This window comes from Pelobates fuscus, chromosome 5, assembly GCF_036172605.1.
Source record: "Pelobates fuscus isolate aPelFus1 chromosome 5, aPelFus1.pri, whole genome shotgun sequence".
NCBI lineage: Eukaryota > Metazoa > Chordata > Amphibia > Anura > Pelobatidae > Pelobates > Pelobates fuscus.
In genome coordinates this window covers 171,501,345-171,522,749 of record NC_086321.1, presented here as the reverse complement: position 1 = coordinate 171,522,749, position 21,405 = coordinate 171,501,345, and the positions used below count along the sequence as shown (strand labels likewise).

The 21,405-nt window shown below is 48.5% G+C and overlaps 1 protein-coding gene across 1 annotated transcript in view; it reads right to left on the bottom strand.

Moving 5' to 3' along the window:
• Positions 1-21,405, bottom strand: part of SVOP (SV2 related protein) — a 109,842-nt gene that overhangs the window by 6,430 nt on the left and 82,007 nt on the right. The window contains exons 13-14 of the mRNA XM_063454688.1: positions 21,039-21,150; positions 20,479-20,560 (exon numbers count right to left, since the gene is read on the bottom strand). Of these exons, the coding sequence (XP_063310758.1) occupies positions 20,479-20,560; positions 21,039-21,150 (194 nt within the window). The remainder of the gene's footprint in view (positions 1-20,478; positions 20,561-21,038; positions 21,151-21,405) is intronic.

The following is a 21,405-nucleotide window of genomic DNA, read 5'->3' as shown; positions in this document are numbered from 1 at the left end:
GTGTATGTCATTTTATGTGTATCTGAGAGTGTGTGCCTGTCAGTGAGTGGGTGTGTCAGTATGTGTCTGTCAGTGAAAGTGTGTGTTGGTTAAACAGTGTGTGCTTATGACTGTATGTGTGTGCCAATGACTGTGTATCTGTCAGTGAGTGTATATCAGTGCATGTATCAATGAGAGCACATGTCTGTCAATCAAAAAAGTGGCCTTGACACGAATTGGGGGTCAAATTTAGATTTTGGGGGTGCCCGAATTTAGTCGTGCCTAGGGCAGCACAAATCCAAAATACACCACTGGTTATATACTAACATCCAAATGCAGTATGGGGCAATTAGGACTGCAAAATCCAGATATTGTACAGAATATATAACTATCCAGATTTTGGGGAGTAAGCAGTTGCACGTGCCACATGATTAATGGTCACAAGCGCTGCTTAAAAGCAAATGAACAATAATTTGCAAATGTGCATGTTGCTGGATACATCGATCCATAATGAGTTTAAAATGGTGCTTTGTACATATTCTTGGTCTTATAATTTATACAGGGTGCATGTGAAAAGTGTTGATATTTAAACTAGACATCGAATGCAACCAACAGATTGGTGAAGATTTGGTTGTGCTCATCATATTCTGACCAGAATTCACTTTAGTAAATATTAGAATTGTCATTCCAGTTAGAATGTGTCAATTTTGCCTGATTTTGTCCACTAGACAAAATCTTAATGTTAGTGAATAGCACTGTTACTGTTTTACTTATTTAATCACTGTGAGAGACCTAGGTTTGACACAGACCACTGTGATGGAAATTTTATTAGATCCATTTTGCTTTTGATGGAATGGAGTACCACTGATAAAAATGGGCTCTACATGGGACCTAGAGACTGCCCCTTCCTAATCAACATTAAAAATAATTTGTGTAGAATAAAGGGGGCGTGGTCTGGCCGCGAAAGAAGATGGCTGCTTAGGAGCCACCATAGAATGTTGGTTCTTCTGTACCGACCCACACAGCCACCATAGCAAAGCTAATTCAGTAGCAAGGCACGATAATGGCCGACTCCCCGACCCGCTCACTCACCTCTGAGCCTGTCGGACCCTCGCTGGCAGACATTAGTGAGGACATCCGAGCCCTGGCTGCGGCAATGGTGGCAAAAGATGACATGCGGACCCTCTCTGAGAACCTGCACGCAGCGATCCGCACGGAGGTGACCGCACTCAGGGCTGACATCACACTGCAGGCTAACAGGTTGCAGGCAGCTGAATCAACTGTGCAGGCCATAGGAGATAGAGTGGAAGCCTCAAACCTTGCAATAAACAGGCAAGGTAATATTCTCTTAGCATTGAGGCGACAAACAGAGGATCTGGACAACAGGGGCCGCAGATCAAACATAAGGGTCCACGGCCTACCAGAACCTGAAGGGGACGAAGACGTAGAGGCCACATTGCTGACACTATTTTGTGACATCCTGGGACCGGTGGCACCAGAGTCCATGGTGTTTGACAGAGCACACACGGCTAACAGAGCTCGCTCAACAGATAACACGCCACGAGACATCATATGTTGTCTGCATACCTACAAACTAAAAGAAAAAATCATGAACAAAGCCCGTTCGAGACCTACCTGGTGGTTCCGCGACGCAGAGGTGGCCCTTTATCAAGACCTGTCACCCCTTACACTTGAAGCCCGCAGGGCCCTGAGGCCCATCACGACACTCCTTAGGGACAGAGGGATCCCATATAAATGGGGTTTCCAGACACCACAATGAATGGGATCCATTACGATGGCCAGAAGAGGTGCCCAGATTTCTACAGCGCCTCAACCTACCACCTACGGAAGTCACCAACTGGATTCTGGGGCCGACGGAACAGAGGCAGGGGCCCCAAACCCCGGGTCAACTGCGTAGACGTAGAGACGACACACCGAGGCGCCCGCAGGCAACTTGCACCTACGGATCCGGAGGAGTGATGATGGGAGTCCCTACACCCACCAGACAAGAAAGACCAATCACAGCACGAGCACTCTACCCGAGACGGCAGACCGTTAAGGAAACCAGATTCGTCCTGTGTACCGCAGAAAACAGATAAGTCCTGCTTTGCACACATACATAAGTAGGGACATTTACATGGACACCCACAGCTGGGCCTATAAACACCATGATAGCACACTCCTTGGGATGGAACGCACTACCAAGTTGAATGGGGAGGGGGGCCTGAAAGGGGTGGGGAACATCAGGCACGCATGCTGCGGCCCTTGGGGGGAAAAGCCTGTATATGCCCACAAGATACAAACTGAGATATTGCATAAGACAGATGGACATTTACAGGACACTCGAAACCCGCAATACAACAATGACACTCTGGAGATCTGGGGTGCCGTCACCCGGGGATGGTGATGCGGTAGTACTCTCACTGTACCACATCGCTACTCTAAAAGTTGTCTGGGATATTGTCTGGGGGTGGCGGGAGTGAGGAGGAGGGTACCTGGGGGAACTTATACTTGTGAAATTGTTTTGCTAGGTTGTGCTAAGTAAGATGGACATATGGACAGGAGCCAGGTTGCAATAGTAGAATGACTTAGGGACCAGGGGCTAAAGGGGAAGCGAGAGGAACAGGCTGGGGTCCACACTGAACTAACCTAGACATTACCCTGACTATGTAGATGGCACACTAAAGATAAGTTAGGTTGAGTGAAGGAGGAGATGGGAGACCGAAAAATGCTGGTAATATGCACTGTATCTTTGAAATGCTATACAATGTACAGAAACATGGTTCCCCAACACGACGCAACCAACACTTGCGAGTGCATACGCCCAAACTACAGCCAGGTACACCCACGCACACAGGACTTAAAACCCCGCTGACAAAAAGAGGGCGGTAGGACACACAACACCGACTTCTTAATTCCAGGGACACATGACAGGGACCTTTATGTGAGACACAGGCTCCCATTATAACAACCCCCCATCCCTCCCCACCCAACATGACTCGCTGAACGCAACATGTCAACCTTACACTACACTGGCCACACAGACGCAAGGAATGACACCAAGGGGACAACCGACTTGCTGACATAAGACCTGCCGATGACCAGTCACAACGAGTGGAACAACTAGACATTAGCCCACACCCCATTACACTGTGACCTTACAGATCGTTAGTTTAGGAGACTTAGCTACCGACATCAGATTAGAACCAAGTGGGAAACTGACATCTCACGGAGTACGCCACACACACTACCACAAATTCTTGATACTGAGCTCCTGCAACTCTGCAAGCAAGCACACTGGACACAATTAGTTCCACCACCCCTGACTAGACCTGTGTAGACCCAAACTACTGGGGGACTCATTTCCGTGGCTGCCCTAGCCCAACTAGGGGACGGTACAGTCTTGAACTCCACCCAGCTACACAGGAACCTCTCGCATTGAGGGAAATTTCTCCACAGAGACCACACTATCGTGGCCTACTACCGGAGGTCTCTCGGGTCGAGCCAAATCGGACGCGGACCATACCGCACACCCACGGGTCATAAGACCTCAAATACCCGGGTGTCATAACCCTCTTTTTACTTTACTGCACCCACACACAACTCTCCCCACCCCCTTCCACCCCCCTCCCATCGCGGTGGGGGTGCGCACGGGCATCTGGACCTAAGACACAAGAATCCGAACACCGTAGGATCTGCACGCGCAATCACACTCACTCAATGGCTTACACAGCCGCACCCCTTAGCATCTTAACACAGAACTGCCGAGGCCTTAACACACCTGAGAAACGCTCACATCTCCTACGAGAACTTAGACGTAAAAAGGTCTCGGTAGCACTGCTGCAGGAAAAGCATCTCACATCGACGGATACCCATAGATTGAAGGATAGGAGATACCCAACCAACTACCATAGCACCCACCCTGCTGCCCGGAAGGCAGGGGTAGCGATACTGGAAGCCGCTAACGCCCAATTCACCCAGACCGACCAACTAGCAGACCCGAATGGGAGATTTCTCTTTCACAAAGGCACAATTTCAGGGAAAACATACACCTTTGCCTCAATCTATGTGCCAAACGCAAAACAGGCGACGTTTCTGAGTAAAATGATTCGCCAACTGGCAACATTTATGGAAGGATCGCTCGTCATAGGGGGGGACTTCAACGCACCGCTTGACCCACTGATCGACTCATCGACCGGACAAAGCAGTATACCACAAATCGCGATCAGGGCAATGAGGAAGACCCTGTGAGACCTAAGATTGGTAGACGCATGGCGAACACTCGACAGTCCGAGATTATACGCACTACTCGGCCATACACAGAAGATACTCTCGTATCGACTACATCCTCATACAGCAAGAAGGCCTACAATGTTTCCAGTCGACAGAAATCCTACCGACACCATGGTCGGACCACAGCGCAGTATCCGTACACTTGGATTCCCCTCTATTCAGACCCACTAAGACGGCATGGAGACTGAATGAGTCGCTCTTGTTGGATCCAGAAGTGAAGACACTTTTGACAGAACACCTGACCAACTACTTTACTGAGAACGATACGGAGGACATGTCCAAAGTGACGCTTTGGGAAGCCCACAAGAGTGTGCTCCGGGGACATCTCATGAGGATTGCATTGCGCAAAAAGAGGGAAACACAGCAACACATGCTGGAACTCACCAACCAGATAACAAAACTAGAAGCACAGCATAAGCGGTCGCAACTTGAGGAGCAGTATCGCTCCCTATTGGAAACCCGCCGACAACTGGCGGAACTGGTAGCCCGCAAACACCACAGAGCGACACAGAGATCCGAAGCTTTCTTCTACATCCACGCTAATAAGAGTGGGAGACTCCTAGCCCGTATGATCCAAAACCAACAAGCCAGAGCGCAAGTACATGCACTTCGAACAACCAACGGCACCAGGGCCGGATTAAGAGCCCAGTGGGCCTGGTGCTGATAATTATGATGGGCCTAATTACAAAATCTTATTGACCAAAAACACTAAAACAGTCCTACCTCCTAAGCGTTATGTATCTGATGGAGATGATGCTGTAGGGAAACTCATAGGATGCAACTATGAGAAAACACATACCCTTTGCTAATCTCATGCTTTCATCTTTCAAGTAAACCCATACCCCCTAACAGCAGTCCAGTCCAGTAAAGCAGGAAGTCTATGGATGCGGTAAAAGGGTGGGCTACTGACACAAATCACATAACCAGAACGTCCGAAAGGGCGAACATACACAAAAAGGGGGAATGTCTGTGTCCCTATGTCTCCCAGTCCCTTAGTGTTTGTGTCCTCATGTCTCCCAGTGTCCCCATGTCACTAGGGGACATTGAGAGACATTGGGACACTGGGAGACATGGGGACACAGATACTAGGGAACACTGGGAGACCTGGGAAATCTGAGACTCTTGGGGACACTGGGTGACAGACACGAGGGGACACAGGGAGACATGGGGCACTGAAATACTGTGATATATAGGGGACACTGGAGACTTGATAAAAACCTGGGTACAGGTCAAAATGTTGTGGTGTCCAATAAACCTGCTTAAAGCTATCACAGCGAGTGCCTGAGATTTTTTTATTTTATACTAGGGGACACTGAGACACTACGGGCACAGAGACACTACGGGCACAGAGACACTATGGGCACTGAGAGACATGGGGCACTGAGACACTGATACATAGGGGACACTGATACATAGGGGACATTGGAGACTTGATAAAGACCTGGGTACAGGTCGAAACGTTGCGGTGTCCAATAAACCTGCCTAAATCTATCACATTGAGTGCCTGAGATTTTTTCTTTTATACTAGGGGACACTGAGACATTAGGAGACATGGGGACACAGAGACATTGAGAGACTAGGGGACTTTGGGAGTCTAGGGAACACTGAGACACTAGGGACACTGGCACACTACAGACACTGAGAGACACCAGGGACACATGGCGATACTGAGATACTAGGGACACTGGCTGGGAGACATGGGAACACTGCCATGTCTCCTATGTCTCAGTCGCCCAGTGTCCCCATGTCTCCCTGTGTCTCCATGCCTCTCAGTGTCCCCATGTCGCCCAGTGTCCCCTAGTGTTTGTATCCCCATGTCTCCCAGTGTCCCTTAGAGTCTGTGTCCTCATGTCTCCATGTGTCCTGATGTCACTAGGACACTAGGGGACACTTAGAGACATGGGGACACTGGGAGACATGGGGACACTGAGACACTAGGGACAGTGGCTGGGAGACATGGGGACACAGACTAGGGGCCACTGGGAGACATGGGGCCACTGTGTCCCTAGTGTCTCAGGGTCATGGGCATCCGAATGGGGGGGTAAAGGGGGTACTTGCCCCCCCCCCCCCCCGGATTTTTCAACTTGTGCTGCTATTTTTCGTTTTAGTGTGAGAATACAGTGCAATACCAGCGCTGGCCAGTAGGTGGCGCTGTGAATGGAGAAAGGCAGGAAGCTACAGCTTATCCCTGCCTCTCTCTCATGACTGAAACCGCAGGGGAGCAGCACAGAGGCAGCCTACAGAGCAGGTAAGTGAGGGATGGGGGGTGGGGGAGACCGCATAGAGGAAGGTAAAGTAGAAGGAGCAGAAAGGTTCTGCAAGGGGCAGGAGGGGCCAGCAAGGAATAGAAAGGGGCAGCAAGAAGCAGGAAGGGGTCGATAGGTTTTCAAGGAACAGGAGGGTAAAGTAGAAGGAGCAGCAAGGAGCAGGAGGGGTCAGCAAGGAGCAGAAAGGGTCTGCAAGAGGCAGGAGGGGTCAGCAAGGAATAGGAAGGGGCAGCAGGAAGGGGTAGGGACGGTCTGCAAGGAGTAGGAAGGGTCTGCAAGGAGCAAGAGGGGTCAGCAAGGAGTAGGAAGAGGCAGCAAGGAGTAGGAAGAGGCAGCAAGGAGCAGGAAGGGGCAGCAAGGAGCAGGAAGGGACAGCAAGGAGCAGGAAGGGACAGCAAGGAGCAGGAAGGGGCAGCAAGGAGCAGGAAGGGGCAGCAAGGAGCAGGAAGGGGCAGCAAGGAGCAGGAAGGGGCAGCAAGGAGTAGGAAGAGGCAGCAAGGAGTAGGAAGAGGCAGCAAGGAGTAGGAAGAGGGAGCAGGGAGGGTCTGCAAGGAGCAGGAAGGGGCAGCAAGGAGCAGGAAGGGGCAGGAAGAATCAGAAGGAACAGAAAGGATCAGCAAGGGGCTGCAAGAAGCTGGAAGGGGCAGAAAGAAGCAGGAAGGGCAGTAAGAAGCAGGAAGGGTATGCAAGAAGCAGGAAGGGCCATCAAGAAGCAGGAAGGGCCATCAAGGAGCAGAAAGGGATCAGAAAGAGAGCAGAAGGGCGCAAAATAAGCAGAAAGTAGCAGAAAGGTAAAGGAGCAGAAGGAGCCTCAGAAGGCAAAGAAGACTGTGTCAAATGAAGGAGAAGAAAATGAGATTGGAGCACTTCATTCTGGACACCACATCATTAGGCGTTGGTATCTGGGCCTGGCAGGGAAACTTTGGACCTTCTCATCTCCCCAGGTAAAAACAAACAATATCAGTGTTAATGTGTTCACTTTTATTTACTGAGTGTCAGGAAACACAGAGGGCCGCTGGGTAGGGGTGCCGCTGATTGGCTAGATGGGTCAGCTAGCACTCTAAGCCAATCAATAGCTCCCCATTCATAAAAACGTAAAACATTTTTATGAATCGGGAACTAGCGATTGGCTTAGAGGGTCAGCTGACCACTCTAGCCAATCTGCAGCACCCATGCCTGACGTCAATCTGCACTTCCTGACACTCTGTTTCAGAAGTTGAATACCACTGAGCGACCTGGAGATCTGGAGCTGAAGGAAGCCTTTGGGGGTAAACCATTTGAGAGCGGTTTAACCCCTTCAAAGAAAGAGCACCCAGGAGCCTCCTTGCATCACATCATTTTCATTTAGATAAAGTTGTTATGGTGACCAGAATGTTCCTGTAATTTGATGAAAGGAACACTATAGTGTAAGGAATACAAACATATATTCCTGACACCATTGTTGTAAAAACGCTATTCACCCTGGCTTTATGTGAAAATGACTATGCTCCTTCCCTTTCATGACACTGTCAAAAAGGGGCCAAGCATGGATGTCATTACAATTATGTCCCCCCTCCCCCCCGGAAAAATTCCTGCGGACGTCCATGCTCAGGGTCCCATGTTACCCAGTGTCCCAATGTCTCAGCGTCCCCATGTCTCGGAGCTGCTGTCTGGACTCTCTGTGCAGAACTGGTCCCCGCGGATCAGTGAGTAGAGAGATGCAGGGAGGGAGATGCCGTAACTTCTTATCACTGCCTCTCTCCACACAAACAGCGACCCCTACTGGCCGGCGCTGGTATTGCAGAATAAACTATGTTTATACTGAGACAGACATTTGTATTGCCGGTATTACTGCAATACCGGCACCGGCTAGGCAGCCTCAAATACCTGAGAAATACTTCTGAGAAATACCTGGCAACCCTAAGAAATACATGAGAAATACCTGGCAACCCTAAGAGTAGTGTGTAAAAAAAAAAAAAAATTTAAAAAAATATAAATTATTATTTTTTTTTTTTTTAAAACCAATGGGCCTATTCCATGGGCCTGGGCCTGGAGCTGCAGCTCCATCAGCCCCTATGTTAATCCGGCCCTGAACGGCACCCTCACACAATTTCCAGAGGAAATAGCCAACGAATTCCGCGAGTATTACCAACGATTGTATAATACCTCGCCAACGACAACCGACACTCAGCAGGCCGAACTGCTAGAAGCAACAACACGCTACTTACAAAGATTTCGACCAGACGCCCTAACCTCAGAGGAAGCAGAATTACTGGAAGTCCCAATAACCACGGAAGAGGTACAAGCAGCGATTAAGGCAGCTAAAAAGGGGAAAGCGCCGGGACCGGATGGACTCTCGGCGGGATACTATAAGCTATTTGGAGACATTCTGAACCCACACTTAACGGCAGCCCTCAATCGACTCCAACAGGGAGACAAATTCCACCAGGAACCTTTAGCAGCCACAATCACTGTGATACCCAAACCAGGTAAAAACCCAGAAAGCTGCAGTAGTTACCGACCAATTTCGCTCCTTAACGCGGATGTGAAACTCGTCACCAAAATCATCGCCACAAGACTACAAAAATATGTGCCGCGCCTAATCCACCCTGACCAAACAGGTTTCGTGCCAGGCTCGGAAGCCAGGGACTGCACCCTAAGGGCGTTTTCCATACAGGCATTGGCCCTTAAAGAGAGAACAGAACTACTAATGCTCTCCACGGACGCTGAAAAGGCATTTGATCGGGTAACGTGGAGCTTCATGATGGCAACGCTGCATAAGGTCGGCCTGGGGAGAGGAATGATAGCCTGGATAGAGGCGCTCTACACTGACCCTAGTGCCAGAGTACGGGTGAATGGCGCACTCACAGACAGCTTTACCATTCACAATGGCACTCGGCAGGGCTGCCAACTGTCGCCGCTCCTGTTTGCCCTTTCATTGGAACCGTTCCTGGACAGGGTAAGGCAAACACCAGAGATCTGAGGGTTTAGGCACAAGGACCAGGAACATAAGGTAGCCACATATGCAGACGATATGCTCTTTTTTGTGGACAGCCCTCTCATCTCAATGCCGGCTCTGATGACGGAATTCGATACCTATGGCCGGATATCAGGGCTGAAGCTTAACCAAACTAAATGCGAACTGCTGAACATAGCAACCCCAACGGCTGTGAGAGAACAGATCAAACGCGGACATCCCTTCCACTGGTGTACAGACCAGATGCGCTACCTGGGAATTTGGATCCCCAGCAACCCTATCCTATGCACTATACTGCTCGACCTGAAAAATTGGAACTATGACCACATATCCTGGCAGGGACGCATAGCAGTGATTAAAATGAATATCCAACCACGGCTGCTTTACTACTTCAACACCATTCCCTGGCACATACCCCCAGAATTTTTTGCGACACTTAAAACAGCGGTGATAAAATACGTCTGGAAGGGGGAGAGAGCAAGACTCAGCTACGACAAACTATGCCTACCTAAACTTGGGGCGGACTAGCATTACCCGACGTTCGCAAATACTTCCAGGCAACGGATCTACAGCGGATCAGAGACTGGCATACAGCGTCCAAAAACAAACTATGGGCTGCCCTAGACAGGGAAAGCACAAACAAGGCTCTCCACATGTATATCTGGCAAGGCTCGGCAGACGCGGCACCAAAACTGGGCAATGAATCACCCATTGTACAGAAGATAAAGACGTGGTCATCCCTGAGACGGAACCAACATATCTCTCCACAACCGAGCCCCTTGATCCCGATAACACACAACAGTGAGATAGGTGGCGGACTGCACCGATCTGCATGGCCGATAGAGGGAGACGGAGACTATATCCCGCTGACCGAGGTCCTGAGCAACACAGGGCTGAGAAACTTACGAGAGTGGAGCACGGCAACGCAACAGACGTTGATGCACAGATTTCGCTACGCACAATTGCGGCATTTTTACTACAACCTTCCCAACAGAGAAGCGATACACAGGGAGCAGACGTGGTTTGAACACCTATGTGTGACCAGTAGAGTATCATGCATCTACCAGCAGTTGATCACAGGAGACCACACAAGGAAAAATGCGTTTAAGAGACAATGGGAAGAGTTGACAGATAGGACATACACAGAGGCACAATGGGAACAGATATTAATATTACAGCACAAAAGCTCCATAAGCACAAGGTATCAAGAGGTCAACTTTAAGCTAATCTCTCAATGGTATAGGACCCCATCTCTACTACACAGAGTATTTAGGGGAACCGCAGATACATGCTGGAGATGCGAAACCCAAACAGGCACCCTATGGCACATCTGGTGGGACTGCGCGCTGATTAAGCCATATTGGGAGGACATAAAGAGGGAAATGACGACAATCTTGGGAGAAATACCAGAATTTAGCATAGAAATGGCCCTACTACACTACACGGAAGGCTCGATAGCCCAATACAAACGATCGATATTAAGACACCTGCTTGGGGGGCGTGGCCTGACAGCCGATGAGACAAGTTGTGCTTCCCTAGAGCTCCGCTCCACCGGCGCAAAAGCTACAAAAAGCGACCTTTATTTGGGCACTTCACCCTTCCCTAACACCCTAACATGGAAAGGAGACTCCCCAAGAAGCAAGCCAAGAGGGCCACGGAGTCTGGAGGCTCCGTTCTCGACCTCCTCACAGCACACCGGCACGGTAGAGCCGGCAGCCAAGATGGCGACGGAGGTTCCACGCACTCCTCGCCTGGCGCAGATAGAGGGGCCCTTTCCGCGGACCAGAGCACCGTCCTTGCAAAACTTGCCGAGGTGAAAATCTTCCTAGCAGGTGAAATAGCCAAGTCAACGGCTGTACTGCAGGCGGATATATGTGCCCTGGGAGAGCGAACTTCTAAGTTGGAGGACCGCATGGAAGCGACGACTCAGGCCCACAATGAGGTGGCCGACAGAGTAAACCGCATGACTGCCCAAGTGGTAGACATGGACCTAGCCCTGGAAGACATGGCCAACCGCTCTAGGAGGAATAATCTCCGCCTGAGGGGCTTGCCAGAAGGGCCGGACGAGGACCTGCAAGGGCTCTTGCTCTCACTATTCCGGCCTCTCCTACCAAACATCCCGGAAAATCAGTGGCATATTGAGAGGGCGCATAGAGCGGTAAAAAACCAGAGGGCTGAAGCCAACACCCCAAGGGACGTGATCATTAACTTCCTGCATTACAGAACGAAGGAAGCTCTGATGAAGAGAGGCAGGGATGGGCCCATCCGGCACGACGGAGCCCTGATTTCCCTCTACCAGGACTTGGCCCCCTCAACGCTACAGAGGAGGAGGGATTGGCGGCCAATCACTGGGGCTCTGCGGGGCGCAGGCCTGAAGTACGCCTGGGGCTTCCCCTTCAAGTTAATGGTGTTCCGCGACAGCAGAGCCCACATATTGATGCCAGGTGGGGACCCAAAGCGCTTGTTCCAGGGCCTGGGACTACAACCACCCCCAGACCTACCTAACTTGACGATGTGTCCAGAGGAGCTTCCACATCTTCCGGCAGAGTGGCGTGGAGTGGGACCCAGGAGCCAGCGCTGATCCCTAGCGGTATCGTACTTCACGTCTGATCTTCAGGCCTATACTATACTTTCCTTTTTTGCTTTTTCCCCCGTGGGCGGCTGTGCATCTGGATGTCTGTGGGGCGGGGGGCTTGGGCATGGTTTCTCGGCAGGGCATGTTACGCCCGGGTTTAATCAATGTGTCGGTAGTCCAACTCCTAATGGCGGCCGAGAGGGACTCTCCTAAAATGGGGCTTTTACAATCATTGGTTGCACCGTTTGGGCGGGGGCTGTGGGGGTCTCTGGTTCTAGGCACTGTTTTTCTTTTTGTTTTTTTCTCCCTGAGAGGGTACCTTCCTGTGTTTTGTACTCCAGTTCTCAATTTGTTCTCCTTTGCCTCACCTTTTCATTGCGCATTGGGGTAGTGGCCCCCTGGAGGCCCTTATTTTCCACCCAGCTATCCCATCAGTATGGCACTAGGGGTACAGCGACAGACGGCAGCTGATGCCCTATGGAGTTTATATGCCTACCCTCGGGACTGAGCCCCTGCCGCCTATTGCCCCCTTCGGAAAGGGCCTGGGATCGGGATGTACCTGCGACTCCCTGCTGTCCCGGCACATCCTTCGCTCTTTACAGACAATAATATCCTGTTGTGGTACCTGTTAAATATTTTATGGGGATTGTGATGTTATTAATATGTACTCGTTATTGTTAGTCGAGGATCGCGAGGCATATCACCCGTATGTCCTCTAGCCACGTGCGCGGTCTCTCCAAACACCAAAAAAAAAAAAAATATATATATATATATATAACAAATAATAATAAAAAAAAAAAAATACATATAATTCAATTTAACAACGAAAAATATACTAAAAAACGAAAAACAATTAAAGTGGGGGACGAGAGTACACACTCAACAACAAAAAAACGTACGTACGTAAATACCACACAATTACAGAAGGAGGCGGGCTGGGGGACGAGATAATAAGCAGAGGGTGCAGCGAGTCACAAGGTTGATCCGAAAGCAGGACTGAGGAAGCAGGGGATGGTTTGGGGGGGGTGATACAAGGGTGGTAGACCGGGACGTAAAGAGTGAACCGAATGTGCTTCGACAAATGGGTTACTTTGCATGCCGCAATAAACCGCTATGACAAGCTTAAGAACTGAGGCGGGTCATTGACCGGGACTGGGCCATGAGACACTGCTAAAAAAAGTTCTCTTACTTGAGCACTGCTAGTTTGGGTCTTGCTGCCGGCACGAAACGTGCAACTTCCCTACCAACGTATATATGCATTGCAGGGTTCATATTATAGGCGGGTGACCTCCTTACTTGGGCTTCCCAGGCGCCCACCCTTGGCCCCTCCATTTCGTATAAACCGCAAATCCCGGGTGTTATTAAACCCGCGGGGTTCCCCACGTGTGAGGTTGGGGGGCCTCGGGTGCAGCTTCCCATGGGCGACTCACGGTCTGTAGGGTTGCCTCCTGTGCGGCCGCTTGCGCCCGACGGCCGGTCCGGGGACCGCTCCAAAAGGGGGCCGGCCGGGGGGGGGGGGCGACCGTCTGCTCGGGTGGGCAATTCTCGTAGAGGGTGGAGGACCAGCCTTGATTAGACAGTCGTAAGAGAATTGTGTGGGCAGTTGCGGGTGTTCTACTTTTGTTTTGTTCCCTACTTTGCCCATTGCCTTGTGGTTCTGGGTACAGATAGGTATTTTGGTAAATTGCCTGCAGCTATGTTGGCGTGCTCCTCCTTTATAAGACCTGAGATAGCAAGTGTTGGGTAACGCACGTCGCAGGTCCAGAGGTGTTAGTACGCCCTTGGGGGGGGGGGTCTAGATGAATCGGAATAGGGATGTGTCGTACTTAAAGGTGGAAGGGGGGGTAGTTTAAGAGAAAAGGGTTGGGCTGTAAATTTCCCAGGGCGCAGGGGAGGCAGATGGTGCTAGAATGGCTATTTACTTACACAGTTGCAAAATTTATTTAGAAAAAAAAAAAAAAAAAATATATATATATATATATATACATGTGCATCTATATATTTAAATGTTAAACATATAAATACCGTAATGTCATTCGACAAACTAAAAGGCGGGAGGTATGTGGGGATTGACACCCCAAACCCGGACACAAAGCGGGATTAAACACATACAAATGACAAAAATTCGTAGAATATCTATGCTTGTATATATTCCAATTGGAATCATTAAAAAAAAAAAAAAAAAAAGAAACCGAAACACACGCTCAGTTGCTAGAAGAATACTGTTATCCCCGAGTTGGTGCTCCATATCACATGTTTTGGGGACATTGCCCCATGTCGCTGTTGTACATAAGTGTTTTGATTTATATTGTGGGATGTACAACGTGGCTCCACGGTGTAGCAGAGGGTAGAGGAGCGAGCCCGGAGAAAGGGGGAAGGAAACCTGGGGTAGAGTGGGTGGGCATTTCTTCGCCCCTTGCTGCACCCCTGAGGGGTGTTGACTAGCGCTGGGTCTCCCGGATGGGATTAGAATTGCTGGAAGGGAAGGGAGGGGAGCCATTAGATCGAAAATTACTATTGCATTGCCTGTTAAGATAAAGGTCCAAGTATCACATAATTAGCGCCTAGGTGGTGGAGCCCAGGACTCCATTGTTCCTCCCAACGTTGATCGTGGCAGGGAAATGGGATGACGTTCCCCATACCATTATGGCATTTTATAAGACCAGAATTTCTGTGTGTCGGACTGCGTCCGGACGCAGTTCTTTTCCTATACTTCGTTCTCTCTTTTCCCTTTCCTTTTTTCTCTTCACTCTTCTTCGGAGGGACGGCGGGGGCGGAGGTCTATCAACGGTTTTTCCATGGGGCCCTGTCGGAGGACGAGCCAAGACAAGGGGTGTCAGTTTTTTCTTTAGGGTCCTAACCATATGGAATGATGGAGGTTAAGATAGTCTCTCTGAACCTAAAGGGCCTGAACGCCCCAAGGAAGCGCAGACTCCTTTTTAAAGAACTGAGAAGGATGAAATCGGACGTTGCGTTTATTCAAGAGACCCATTTGCCCAAACAGGCCAAGTTCGGATTGAAAGATCACGCGTTTGCCGGCTCCTATGAAGCCAGGTCACATCGCAAACGCAATGGGGTGGCGATTCTTCTCAGACGTAGCTGCCCCTTCCGAGAAACGTATTACGAAGCAGATACGGAGGGACGTTTCGTTATTGTCTCGGGCATCCTACACTCACATGTCATCCATCTAGTGAACATCTACGCACCAAATCAACCGGATCCGGGATTTTGGAAAGGGATCCAGGAGAAAATAGCTGGGCTCCCTCAAGGAATGCTCTTCTTAAGAGGCGATTTCAATGCAGCCCCGTGCCCTGCGGTAGATAGGAGTTCACGCACGGGCACTCCTAGGTCACAGGGTAGGGGCGGTCAGGATCGTCTACTTAAGGATTTCATAGCTGATGCAGGGCTTGTAGACGTATGGAGAGCTCATCATCCGGGGGTAAAAGACTACACTTTCTACTCGGCTCCCCACGGGACATACTCCAGGATAGATCTCTTCCTGACCAACGCAGCGGGCATGGCCCGAACAGTCGGATCACAAGTCGGCAACATATCTTGGTCGGACCACGCGGATATCTCTATCACGCTGGGCAACCTATGCGTCGCGTCGCCGTGGACGTGGAAATTGAACACGTCCCTGCTTCAAGACCCGGAAATCCTGAAACAGACCAGGAAAGATCTCGTTGATTACTTTGAGATGAACGATACCCCCGATGTGAGCACGAGTACAGTTTGGGCGGCCCATAAAGCGTTCATTAGAGGAACCTTAATTAAACTGGCCACCAGAAAAAAGAAAATGAAGCACCAGCGACTGGAATCTTTACTGGGTGAACTTAGAACACTTGAGCATAAACACCAAACGGAGCCGTCGGCACGCATCTTCGCACAATTGGAGGCAGCACGGAGGGACATCCGCACTTTACTGTTGGACGACACGGCTAAAGCCATGACCTGGTCGAAACTGAATTTTTTCGAAAAGGCGAACAAAATGGACACCCTTTTAGCTAGAACGCTTAGGCCAAGGCAGGGAAGAACCCACATAACTGCGATCAAACACCCTGATGGCACGACAAGAACAAGACCAGCAGAGATTGCTAAGATTTCTATGAAGGTCTATATAACCATACTCCAGATGGAAGCCCTCATGGGGTGCGCGAGGAAGAATATATCATGCGTTACCTAGATAGGCTGGGGATGGCTAAACTGAGTGGAGAGGCAACACGTGCTCTGGCAGCAGCCATTTCGGAAGAGGAAGTGGACAAAGCTATATCGAATCTGAAAGGCAACAAAGCGCCGGGGCCTGATGGTTTTGACGGCTCATATTACAAAATATTCAGAGAAGAACTCATACCACAACTGGTCCGCCTCTTTGATACCTTACGGCAGGGCGGTCAATTAGAATCTGACATGTCATTGGCGACTATAGTGCTTTTACCTAAGCTCGGGAAGGACCCTCTTTACCCAGAAAACTACAGGCCCATCTCGCTGATCAACCACGATCTGCAGATACTGGCGAAGATACAGGCCGAAAGACTGAACCCTTTGTTGGTTTCTCTCATTCACGCAGATCAGGTTGCGTTTATTCCAAGTAGACAATTGTTTGAAAATACCAGGAGGAATGTAGATCTTATATAGAAACAGGTGCAATCAAAGACCCCTACGTTAGTGGTTTCCTTAGACGCTGAAAAGGCGTTCGATAGAGTCCGGTGGCAATTCCTCTTTCCTGTCCTGAAGTGCATGGGCTTCCCGGAGGAATACTTAACAACAACGAAGGCGATGTATAACAACGTACGGGCACAGGTACAGATATCTGGAGCCCCATTACACCCTTTTGGCTACACAACGGAACGAGACAGGGTTGCCCGCTCTCGCCCCTTCTTTTTGTCTTGGCATTGGAGCCCCTGCTTCACGCAATACGTCAACATCCAAACATTGCAGGCGTCAGAGTGGGGGACAAAGACTTCAAAGTCTCAGCATATGCAGATGACGTTCTTTTAACCATCACGACCCCGCTGGAATCGATGGCGGCACTTCGGGACGTCATATTGGAATACGGTGGGCTATCCGGTTATAAGGCAAACATCCAAAAGTCCAGTGCGCTCCCGATATGCTTGCCTCGGGTTGACGCAGATCGGTTACAGGCGGTATACCAGCTCCGCATGGAAACAGACTCCCTGAAGTACCTAGGGATTAATATAACGGCAGACCCAGAACGCTTATATGTAGCTAACTATGCCCCTATGCTCAGAGAGCTGATGGGAGATCTAGACAAATGGGCAGACAAACCCATCTCCTGGATCGGTAGGATAAACTCCATAAAAATGAACGTCCTCCCGCGCCTATTGTTTCTTTTCCAGGCGTTACCCGTCCGAGTCACGAAGACGCAACTGATCCCGCTGCAAAGGTCGATTGGAAATTTCATATGGCAGAACAAGAGACACAGAATCTCCAAACAGATATTGTATAGGCGAAAAGATAGAGGGGGCTTGGGCCTTCCGAACCTCCACTTCTATTACCTAGCGGCACAACTGACGCAGATAGCTATGTGGCATTCGGCTCCGGAAGAGAGGAGGTGGGTGGATATCGAATCTATGATGGTGGGGGTAGACGTCCCCCAGTTCACGATATGGATCCCCAAGGAACACAGACCGGAGATACGAATTACATGCCCAGCGATACTCAATTCGATTCGGATATGGGACGGGTGTAACACCAAATATAGGCTGGCGTCATCCCCTTCCCCTATGACCCCACTTCTTCGGAACAGAGAATTTACGCCTGGTATGACCCCTAGAGATTTCCGCAACATCAAACGGGCTGGATTGCAACGGGTGCATCAGCTGTATCATAATGGAGAGATTGTCCAATTCGCGGACCTTCAATCAGGTCACCACCTTACCCCGGCGGATTTCTTCAGGTACATCCAAATACGTGACTTCGCCAAAAAAGCGCATATTAAAAAGGCGGCCATGGGGACACGTACCTTTTACGAACGGATATGTTCTGATGGGGTACCCCCCAAGGGGCTGATTACACTCTTGTACGCTCATCTCAGCGAGGAAATTGGAGAATGGGGAAGATTAACGTACACGGATCAATGGGAGGCGGATTTTGGAGAGACTCTAGAGGGAATCGAATGGCGGGAGATATGGGAGGCAAATTCTAAGGTATCGATGTGTGTCACCCTCCAGGAGCAGGCGTGGAAAACTATGTTTCGCTGGTATACTACCCCAATTAAATTACACAGGATGCACAAACTAGAGAATGACGATTGCTGGAGGGGCTGCGGAGCCCGAGGGACATATATCCATATGTGGTGGGGGTGCTCAAAGTTACGCGGATTCTGGACATCCGTGGAAGATCTGTTGAAGCGGATATTTGATAGACCTTTGAGACTGGACCTGTGGATATACTTATTGAACAGATCTGTGGACAGATGGACTGCACGGGAACAAAAATTAGTACACAAGATTACTTTGTGCGCACACCGTGCAATAGCGACAGTGTGGCTTACTCCTGAGGGCCCAGATTTCTCCGGGGTTATCTCCAGAATCAAAGAATGTAGAATTATGGATGACTTAACGTCAAGGGTGAGGGGGACGTTCCAAAAACTATGGGAACCATGGGACAATAGCATAACTGGCTCAAGTGACGATTGAAGGTGATACCATACGATTCAGGACCAAATACATAAGCCACCGCGGGATGAGACGTTACTCTCGACGGAACGATGGCAATGTTACTCAAACAGGCTTCTGCGCAAGCCCTAAAGTTGATGTGAACTTGTTCTATCCATTGAGTGAAAAATAAAGAATTTCAAAAAAAAAAAAAGACACCTGCTTAACGCAGCAAAGGCATCTATACCAGTCAGATGGAAACAAACCCATCCACCGACCATTGCAGAGTGGCTACAGAGTTGAGGAAATACACACAGTGGAGGCGCGGTACGCAGAACTACTAGGGAGAAGCACCAAGCATGTCGACATCTGGACCCCATGGTATGTTTATCTCTCATGTCCCAGAACTTAGGGAGACACGAACACACAACACAGCACCTGGGGACTTGGGATGCCCGGGCGCACCCTGACACTTGTTATCCTCCACCCCTCCACCCCCTCCCCCCCTCGCTTTACCTATCACATCATATTCACAAATTCAACTTTTCTGAGGGACTTCGTAAATGCGGTGTGACTTGCGTCCGAGGAGGCCGGAGCCGGGAGGACCCGAACACGCTGACGCATGATATCTAGACATGACACGAAGCAACTTACATAGACACGATATATCGACTTAAACAAAGGCCGAAAGACAGAGGTAGGATGGGAACAGACACATGGAGAACCAGTTTCCAAGACAGGACACAACAAACTGACGGGAGGATAGGAGCTGAGCATTCGCTCTATGGCAAATCAGGGTGACTGGATGCAGACACAACCCATATCTGAACAGAGAGATACACAAACAAACAAACAAACAAACAAAAAAAGTTTACATTTATTTTATAATCTACTTCTAGGGCTAATTTTTATAGGAGAATCCGGGTTGAAGCTGAGATAGGGGGAATCGCTTTCTAAACAGTGACATGTAAGGAATTGGAAACTGAATCGCAACATTAATTCCAAAATACTAGAATTAGATAAGTGAAGAAGACCTTAACCTTAGCTTTATAACCTATGTGTCACATATCTCATAATATTGACGCTCCTGCCTTTATAAATTACAAGTCATATATTTCTTAGTATTGATGCTCCTACCTTGTTTTCCATCAGACCTGTAGGCTTAACTAAACAGCAGTAATCTATAGTACTGCAGCAATTCATCATTTCTGTTTAGCCTGTTATTATCAAGTTTGTCTATGTTTAAACAGTGCTCACAGTCACACCAATGTTAAACCTGTATGCATCTTAATGTACGCTGTAATGGCGCTTGACGAAAAACACGTAATCAAAGAACACAAATGCTCACATATCTGTTCCACTATTCAGCATGTTTAAATGCGCTTGTACGCTGTTGTGGCGTTTGTATATGTTTTTGTACTCACCTGCGCGACAAAATAAAGAATTTACAAAAAAAAAAATTCAATAAAGCCATTCCCATCAGTTGATTTTAAAAAAAAAAAATATATATAATTTGTGTCAATTCCATTCCCAATAAACAGTGGAGAGGGGTTAAGAATGCTTGGGGAGAAGCTCAATCAGTCTATCAGCGCTGTCCATGTTTGAAGGAGTTTAATTCCCCATTATCAATGCAGCTGACGAGGGGAGTGTAGGGGTTACACTTTAATAATGGAACCTATAGGTATCTGCAAATTATTACACATTAAAATAAGCAAATACTATATCTCCTAAATAATGTTACATCTTACTTGGTCAAGATACCTCTGATTGATATAAATTTGTTAGTCATACCTCTGGAGTGTAAACATAGGCAGCTTGGAATCCACCTGAAATGAAGGCTCTCGCAATGAAGAGCAAGACTGTGAGGACATTCCTGTGGGGATCAAGATGATAGGTCACTCAACTTTGAAGATAATATAGGATGTATTATCACAGAAAAAAAAACTATGTGGATACAAGCAGTCAAACAAAGGTATAACAATATAAAGAATGGACATTTGAATTGAGAGCCAGTATTCTAGTTTAGATGAGCATATTTAACAATTGTACAAAATATTAACCATGCAGAAGGAGATGAGGAGTTGGCTCTACAGAAAAAGGAGCACAATGTAATCAAGTAAAGATTGGATGTTGCTGTAAGCACTTGCTACATTAGTTTAGAGCAAAGAGAAAGGGAATCAATAGTCATAATACAGGTAATTTGTTTCTTTAATGATTACACTTTAATTTCGTAAAAGTTCTGCTTCTACCTGGGTATCTGTATCGCTACAAAGCATCAGTTTTGGACAGTTTAGAAGTTTTAAGTGACTGACTTAAAATGAGTACAAGTAAGATAAAGGCTTAATATATACCTTCCAACACAAAGAAACAGGAGGAGGGCACAGAATGAGAAAACAAAGAAACATATGGCCATAGTCTTCTTTCGACCTACACGGTCAATGATCCACAAGGTCACCAACACACCTTAAAACAAAAAGACACCATAAAGGGTAAAGGGGCATGTTTGCTAATCTGCACATATCTGCTAATCTGATACATATATTTACATATATATATTACATATATATATTAGCTCTGTGTGAGTTTGAAGTGTTGTTATACCTCTGGCATTGTTTGATTCTTGTAATCTCTTAACTAGCTTTCTTGGGACGACATTGTATGATCCAGCATTAACTTTACTCTATCGATAATTTCTCAAACTCTTGCTTAACTGTATGT